Here is an 8,900-nt window from a genome sequence, read left to right as displayed (position 1 = left end):
ATTTGAAATAAAATTACTCCCAGCAAATATTAAATAATATATAATTAACGCACCTGTTAGTTGTAATTTACCTACATAAGATATATTATAATAGCTATAGATTGTATCTTTAAGTACAATTCACTCAAACAATATATAACATGTTATATTATAGTTATATCGTTGAGTGGGAAATTACACTAACAAGTACGTTACGTATTATTTGGTGTTTTCTGGATATTTAATTCTGATATTTAATTTATACTAGAGAATAAGTACAATTTTTACCGTATCAAGATTTTAAAGAAGTACGAAAATACGTTTGTAATCGTCATCAATGGTTACGTCGCTTCTTTTACAACGTTGCAATATTTATCTAATACAATTTTTCGAAATTATTGAAAAGAAAGAAATGAGAATTGAAAAACTATATATAATAATATAATTACAATAAATTTACAACGTGAGCAAGGCTTCATCAAGGACGTTTCGACGAGTGACTGAGAATGGTCCACAATCGTCATAATTGAGATATTAAACCCAACATTTCTCGAAAATGTCGCTTTACAATTGTTCCTCCGTATTTAATCTAATTACCTATTTTTTGTTACGAGGAAGACAGTAACTGAGAAACTATTTCTTTTTGTAGCCGTACGAAGAGATAGCTGTAATAGAAAAAAAGATTCTTAGCGAAAAGTTTCACTGGATTATACATTCACGTTCAACCAGCTTTTGAACTTTCAATTTCGTTATCTTTCGCTACCATTATACAAGAGACGAGTGATGTAATTTCCCTTTGAACGTACCTTCGTATTCCTTGTCCAAGTTTACCAGCAACGAGTACCATTGGGGTCCGCTTATCAATTTTAGTTCCAACGTACCGCCGTATTGCGGCGGCAGATGTTTCGGCAATATGTACTGATGCAACGATTTGCGGTCGGAGCCGTGGAAGATTATCTGGCGGAAGAGAAAAAAGAAGGAAATATAAAAATCGTTTCGTGCAAATCGAATCGTGAAAGCTCGATACTCAGAAAGATAAATTCTACCAGTCTTCCTTCGATCGTGAAAATCTGATATCTCAAGATAGCCGAATGTATATATGTTTCGTAAATAGATTTTGCAAAGCGTCCGCTACAATTTCGTCGGTAGAAATATAATAAAATCTGTTAATAGAATGCGATAGCAGATTGAGTGCAAAAATCGAGCAAAATATATCGTAACCATTTAAATATGATGTATGTATTTAAATGATTACGAAATAAGAGCTTCTATTCGCTTCCTGCCATTAGTGCCATTTAAATATGATATGTATTATATTTAAATGATTATGAAATAGTTAAGAGCTTCTGCTCGCTTCCTGCTGACAATCTGCTGTCAGATTATGCTGACGTTGAATATCTTGCTAGAATCTGCTGACAAACTGCTGGTATATGTAGCTAGCAGCTCTGCTAACATTTTGCTCATGACTGTGTCTCCATGCATGAATAGATTAACTTTAATCTCAGTTCAACTTAATTCTTAGAACTTAGAAAAAGATGAACTCTCTAAATCTGAATCAGTGAGAGTCACAATCAGTCACTGATTGAGTTAGTAAGCCTCGCTTTGCTATGAATAAAACAGAGCCAAATTCGCTGTGCATTTAGAGAACAGCGAAATCCACCGATTTGTCAACGATTGTAGCGATTATTTACTTATTTATTAGATTTCCGAGAGACAATGAAGTTGAATTTCTGCACTGATTACCAGTGACATACTTGGGACTGAAGCATTCAGGAAGTAACCATTGATAATCAGTGACTAGAATCAGATTTAAAGAAGGAAGATTAAGTTGAACCGAAATTAAAACTAATCCACAGTGGTGGAAACAGGCGTTATTGGGATTCATAGTGTACTCACCCTGTTCTTTAACTTCTCGTTCAGGAACGGTTTGAACAGAGCGAACACCATGTTGAATATAACCGGCTGGTTCACGACGTGTAAGTTCTTGACCCTCACAGGTATCGCCTCCTGAAGCAGATCGACTATTCTCTTGGCAAACGGCGGAGTGAACTGCCAGGTTTGCTGGAGGCTAAGGCCGTCCATGTCGAAGATGACGACCGCGCCGGCGATCTGCGTGGTCGGCTCCAGCATAGCCGCCTCCAGATACAGCACGCATCCCTTGTAGACCTCGTCGAGGCTGCACTTGTTGTGCTTCCACTTCTTGCCAAGCTCGATTATCAGTACACGTCGACCGCACTGGTCGCGATTAGGCAGCACAGTCAGGATATTGTGCTCGAAGATGTTCTTCTCTCTGCTCGGCTTCAAATCGTCGTACAAAGACGCGTGCTTCACCTTGAACTGGTAATAGTGCTTGATGAGCTTGAGCGCCGAGTCGGGATAGTACTTGCACGGCCTCAGAAACCTGATCAACCATGCCTCGTTGTCCAAAGGGCATTTCAGATCCTTCTCGCCTATCAGATGAAGAGTATTTTTAATGATTTAGCGAAAAATGTCTCTGAGAAGTTTGAAAAGATTCTGGGAGATGTTTCTTAGCCATCTCTGAGAGACACTGTACGATTTACTTTAAGCATTTTAAAGATCGATTGCTACAGCAATAGCACTGAATTTAGCATGCGCTTAACGTACTGACATTTACAACAATTTATATCTCGCTTTTATATTCTTCATTTTGTATTTCATGATCTTTTACGTTAATTCATTGGATTTTTTTTTATATTTAACTCGCGTTACCTTTTAATAGTTCCTGCAAGCGCGCGATTGACTGCTTTTGTATCTCGGGAGACTCCCTTAATTCTTTCTTGGCTACTTCTTGCAATTCCGGATTAGCAGGACCCAGCTCGAACTGGAGCGTGTAGTCGCCGATTTTTATGGACGGCACTTCGGTGAGATCCGATAACATAATTTCTGAAAAAGTAATATAAGATGTTAACAAGTCTCTCTCGACTTTCAGCCAACAATTACTCAGCAAATTTTTATTATTATCCAATATTTATTCAATTTTTTAAATAGATGTTCTCTAACAATAACACTCATCAATGTGTATGGCAATAGTAACAAATGAAAGACTTATGCTAATTTTGTTAAAAAGTCAAACTGTCAAGTGTTTATAATGTAAAAGAAAAATTTTGCAAACAATATTGTCTTGATTTACCAATTAAACACAAAAAGACATAAAAATATAAAGAGTTAATAAAGTTTATTTAAGTGGGAAAAGCAGGTTTGTTTAAATTAAAGATGAAATTTGCGAATTTATTTCTATTAAAAAATTAATTAACACAGTTCTCCATTTAGGTATTATTTACTATTATCTTTAAGATATAAAAATAAATTTGTAATATAAAATTTATTAAAAATATTAGAGTTTTTTATCATTAAAGATTGCTCGATAATTTGCTACGATTCTATGACTTCTAAAAAAGAAATCTATTATTTTGCGGTCTGAATATATTTTTCCCAGAGTAAGTTTTGCTCTAGAGATTAAATTTAAAACACACGTTAGAAACATGTTATTACAAAATGGTAACGCATCAATAACGTTTTACGCAAAAATTAAAATTTTACGTTTATATTACTATCATTTTGTAATTATATTTTTCTAATGGTTTATTTCAAGTTCAATCTGTAGAACAAAGAAAACCTAGACCAAAAAATAGTAATTGTTTCGAAAAAAATTACAGAATTATAGTAAAATGCGAGATATTCAAAGTTTTTGGATTCGTCTTCAATTACAAAAACTCTTATTGGTCTAATAAGTTTTACATTATAAATTAATTTTCTGCATTTTAAATATAACGGTAAATAATACTTAAACTGTTACCTGTGTCCATTTCTTCTTTTTCCTGAAATAAAGTTACAATTTTCTCCTTCAATTTGACCATATAAACCTCCTATTCTTCTTCAAATCTATTTTTTTTTATTTTATATTGTATATTTTATTCAAAGTATTAAATTAAAGCAAATCTATTATTGTTTGTAACATACGTTTGATGTGCCGACAATAATCACACTAATCAATACGCAATGTATATTCTAATATTTTGGAAACGGTAGCAGAGCAGAAACAACTAACTCTTGCAAAGAATCGAATGACACTGTCAGTTCATCGCGTAAATCGATAAAAGAGACTAGTTTTTACTTTTCATTGTAATACTAGTTAATTAATGCATTATGAATGCAGTGACGCAGCTAACTGACTTACAATTAGTTATACAAAGACTGCGGAATAAAAATCTTCATCGGCCTTGTCACGTTCGCGAGGATAATCATTGGAAACGTGACTCAGCTACGTTATCGGAAACATTCGAAGAAGTCATTCTGTGGCCAGAGAGTTATTCCGCGCTCTCAAGCTGTAACTGCAGCACATTTGTACAGTATTGCATATAATTAAAATCATCGCATTTGTTTAATAAAATCTTCATTAAACAGATATTAGATAAATACAGAATATAAGAGACTGTCATAAATTGTTAAATGTGTTAATTATAAATTATCAATCTATCAAATGTCGATTATTATTCATCATATCAATACATTAGGTATTCATTTCTTAAACGGTTTTATTTTTATTTTAAATTAATAAAAGAAACCGATAATAAAAATCTATATATAATCAAATAAATACATATGTATGTACAAATATGTCTCTATATAAATATATATTTTTTACAATCTTTATTTATAGTGTTCATATAGTATAGATATACAAAAAATAATAAAAAAAATTTTTTAAATAATTTTCGCATTGCTTTTTAAAAACTAAAGTTCGTGGAAATGAGAAAAAATTCTTTATATTTAATTGCTTATACATATGTATATAAAATTATATATGCATTATGTATAATAATCATATGTATTATTGTATAATATAAATTTACTTTTTATACAAAAAAAAACAAAATACATTATTTTTTGAATTATTTTTTAATTATTCTTGCTTTTTTTTATATTATATATATCTTTTTTATATATATCTTTTTTTTATATTATATATACAAAGAGAGATTGTACAAGAGAAAGAAAATATATATGTACACGGAAAGAATGATTTTGCTGGAAGGTCAAAAAATTTGGATCTGAAAATAATTTTGTTGGATACTTAGAAATAATAAACATTGCAGTAAAATATTCTGATATTCTAGCAATTGATTTGATTTTCCAACAAAATTATTTTGATGGAAAATTATTTTGATGGATTGTCCAGCAAGAATTATTTTTAGATCCAGCAAAATCGCTCTTTTCGTGTATGGACATATTTTATATATAATTAACATATATTTAAATTTTGTATTTTATATATAGATTATTTGTACTAAGAAGCGCGAAAAGAATTTGTGAAACATACAGTATATGTATACATTATATCTATTAAAGTTGAAAAAATATAACAAAAAGCTAGTATAAGTGCTGTACCATCTAATAAACATCATTTTTCTTTATGAATAATAAATAACTAAAAGAAACAAAAAAATTTATTCCGTCGCGTATGTTAATCATAGTATAATTTCACGCATCCTCGACCTATGTTCTTGGCCACTAGTTCTTGGAGAATCCTTGATTGTTGGACAAGTTGAAAGCTTCAACACATTATGTTTTCAAAGTTGTCTGTATAAAGAAGATATGTATAAATGCGTCAAGGAAGTGGTATTGTCTGCTGACATAACACTCGACACTTTTTAGATACTGCGCGCTGTAATAATATTATCATTACTATATACTACGTGATACGAATCGAAATCGATTACTTGAAAGGAGGGCCTTGAGAAAGAACCTTGACTCTGCGCTAAAAGGAAAGTGATGCAGCTTTCAGCAAGTTCTCGTTGTGTAACTTTTCAATCTGTTTTCTCCCTTTTAAATCGCGCGACCGAAAAGCGTCATGTAAAAAGACGCACAAGGAAAGAAGAACGATTTTGCTGGGAAGATCTAAAAATTTTGCTGTAGATACAGATCTGAAAATAATTTTGTTGGACCATCAAAGTAATTTTGTTGGAAATTCAAATTGATTGCTAGAATTTCACAAGAATTTCTCGATGGTGTAATTTATTTTTTGTGTCCAAATTCAATGCGATTGAAAAAGGTCTATAGTCAGGCTGAAATTAGTATCGCGATACATTGCGTGAATAAATAATTTACCGAACATCCATTAGATTTATTTGCTCGTCTTTGGCCTATTATTTTTTTTGCGCTAATAATTTTTGTTGAGTTTCCAACAAAATTATTTCCAGATCTGTATCTGGCAATATTTTTACATCTGCCAGCAAAATCGGTCGTTGTAGTACACGGAAAGAACAATTTTGTTGAAAGGTTTAAAAATTTTGGTCTAAAAATAGATTTGAAAATAATTTTTTGTTGAATTATCAAAATAATTTGTTGGAATGTTAAAGCTGACGAGCATTGCTATAAAACGTTTTAATATTCTAGCAATCGCTTTGACTTTCGTACAAAATTATTTTGATTATTGAACAAAAATTATTTTCAGATCTGGATTCAGCAAAATTGTTCTTTCCGTGTATACGTTATGAAAGAATTAACTTTCAATAAGTTGGAAATTTCCGAAGGCACGTCATTTTACTTTCGCAAAAAGAGTTCACGATGTTTTCCGACGAGCTCGTAAATGACGTAAACAATCCGTTCGCCGAAACGCTGCAACGTGCGGCGAGAGATAAGCGCGACAGCCTACGCGCGTGCTCGGTATGCCGCCTCAGTACGCGTCGTTTGATACACTGATATCCGCAACGGGTTAGTGCACTACAGTTCCTGCCGGCTGCACACGGCGTCTTATCGCGCTTCGGACAAGTGCGCGCACAACGATCTTTTTTTCTATTTTAAGCACGTCCGCCGAGAAAGCCGCGAGGATCTAGACATTTGGACACGCGCGCGCGAGCGCGGTATACGCGTAACGTATTACGGAATATCGGATTTGAGATGAAGAACGGGCGTGAGAGAATATGGTATAACGTTACGCCACGCGTCTGAACTTGCGACTTTGCAAGATGCAATTATGCAACGTCTGATCGCCGTACGTTATTATATCGCGCAGCGGGATAATTTCACGGTGGCACGCGAGACCGTGGTGCATCCCCATATTCCGCGCGGCGCGTCCGCGTGCGCGAACCTGCAGCGTGGAATCTTGACCGCGCGCGATCCATGTGGGAATTAATTAACGACGCCGGCCTTACGTTGCAAATCGATAAAAGCGATGCAATATGCCAACGCGATATTCCCGGTGGCTGTTATTACACAAAAAAAAAAAACGTATACTTTGCACGTCGCAATTACGCGCCGAAAGAGAATAGTCATTATTCTCGCCGGCGGACGATCAAGCCTCGTCTCGACTACGAGTTCCTTCCGCATGCGAATGTAAATTACGTAAAGACGCGGTTAATCAGAAGCGGAAGGAACGAAGAGAGTCATTCGCGGATTGTTCGCGTGGAGGTTTCCTCGCGCAGCCTTCTTCCTCCACGTTTGGCATTTATTTAATGTGTTCGAAGATCATAACGAGCAATAACGATCATCGTTTCGCGCTCATTTACATGCAATCTAACTTTGCAAACTTTTTTTTTTTTTAAATACCGCGTTTGCAAATATTGTCAAACGCGGGGAATTCCCGAGATACCCGATACGCGCATTTAAAAGAAAACATACTTGGTCGACTTATTTGCAGGTGGGACATGCGCACGCGCGTCACGGCAAACTACTATATCAAGTTTGGAGTTGGCCGCCTCGTCTTCTGCGAAGTCGTTTATGAGGTACTTCTGCTTTAATAGTATATCGATCCTTCATACACGGTATTCGTTGATGTAGGACGGAAACGATTACTTCTGAATGAAAATTTCGAGGTAGGTAATCTTTGAGTTATTGAATCGCTAGAAAGCAATGAATTGCGGAAAAATAAATTTTTTAGATGTACGAATAAAGATTAGAGAATTATCTTTCAGTTAATCATAAATATATTCTGTATAACACTTAACTGTACAATTTTTTCGAAACAATTAATGATACAAATCTATAATTAAATTAATGTATAATTATTAATGTACAATTATTACATGTATGTATAATCAATTAATGATTAAAGTATATTAGTTGTACAATTATTTTAACACAATTAACGATTAAAGTATGCCAAAAAATTATTTTAAAGAAAAATAAGTACTGCGAGAAAACGATCCAGAAATAATCCAATAAATACATTCCGATGACGTAAACACAAATGTGTTTAGGCGGCGCTTAGAAACGAAGAAGAAATGTTCACCTAGATACTTCCATTCACTGCACTGTTTCACTCTTTGGCAATGCGCGAATGCACTTTATCCCGCATTCAGGATGACTATTGGTTTTGTAAACAACTGCAGGCAGCCGGCCAAAACATCCTTTCACGAATTGCGAAAAGTGTGTATTGACGGATATATTTGCGAGTGTAAATTAACAATTTCCGCTGGTGCCATTTACATTTCGATATCGAAACAATTGCGACAAGTATATTCCGGTGATGCAAGAATGATATAATGATTTTGCTGCAAAAATAAAAAATGACAATTTTCTCCCTCTCTCTTTCCCTGTCTACTTCTTTCACTTATTGGAATAATATTTCCAAACAAAAATCTTATTTTTATCTTTTAATGATGTAATCCAATATTTAGCGTACCACGAAGAATGCTCGAATACAGTTACAGGAAATACTTTTGCAATTGGAGCTTTCGATTATCTTCTTCATGACTAAAGCATCGTCTTACCTCGGAGAGCGCTTTGTAATAAATTTTCGTAGAAAATGAGGTAACTGCTTAGGCTGTCAAAAGACAAGAGAATACTTATGCACATGGACACGATATCTTCGCAAGAAAATGAGGAAGAAAGAGAGGGAAGAGAGAGAGAGAGAGAGAGAGAGAGAGAGAGAGAGAGAGAGAGAGAGAGAGAAACCGACC

The 8,900-nt window shown here is 34.2% G+C and overlaps 1 protein-coding gene and 1 long non-coding RNA gene across 9 annotated transcripts in view; one reads left to right on the top strand and one right to left on the bottom strand.

Annotated features, from left to right (window-relative positions):
- Position 1: 1 nt before the first annotated feature.
- LOC105458043 (alpha-tocopherol transfer protein-like) overlaps positions 2-8,900 on the bottom strand; it is a 37,562-nt gene continuing 28,663 nt past the window's right edge. For 4 of the 8 annotated variants that reach the window (XM_011703080.1, XM_011703079.1, XM_011703074.1 and 1 more), the window contains exons 2-5: positions 2,710-2,883; positions 1,876-2,429; positions 786-936; positions 2-644 (exon numbers count right to left, since the gene is read on the bottom strand). In XM_011703080.1, the coding sequence (XP_011701382.1) occupies positions 613-644; positions 786-936; positions 1,876-2,429; positions 2,710-2,878 (906 nt within the window). In that variant the 5' untranslated portion in view covers positions 2,879-2,883 and the 3' untranslated portion in view covers positions 2-612. Of the gene's footprint in view, positions 645-785; positions 937-1,875; positions 2,430-2,709; positions 2,884-3,796; positions 4,126-4,177; positions 4,345-8,900 lie in introns of those variants that run through there. The other 4 variants (XM_011703076.1, XM_011703081.1, XM_011703073.1 and 1 more) reach the window with 4 other exon arrangements.
- Positions 6,554-8,525, top strand: LOC105458044. The gene is made up of 2 exons (XR_975475.1): positions 6,554-7,814; positions 8,199-8,525. It is a non-coding gene; the product is annotated as an uncharacterized LOC105458044 (long non-coding RNA).

Source organism: Wasmannia auropunctata, unplaced genomic scaffold (genome assembly GCF_000956235.1).
Source record: "Wasmannia auropunctata unplaced genomic scaffold, wasmannia.A_1.0 LD334722.1, whole genome shotgun sequence".
In the NCBI taxonomy this organism is placed as follows: Eukaryota; Metazoa; Arthropoda; class Insecta; order Hymenoptera; family Formicidae; genus Wasmannia; species Wasmannia auropunctata.
Note: the sequence above shows the minus strand (reverse complement) of the source record. Positions and strands in the feature narration are given on the sequence as shown.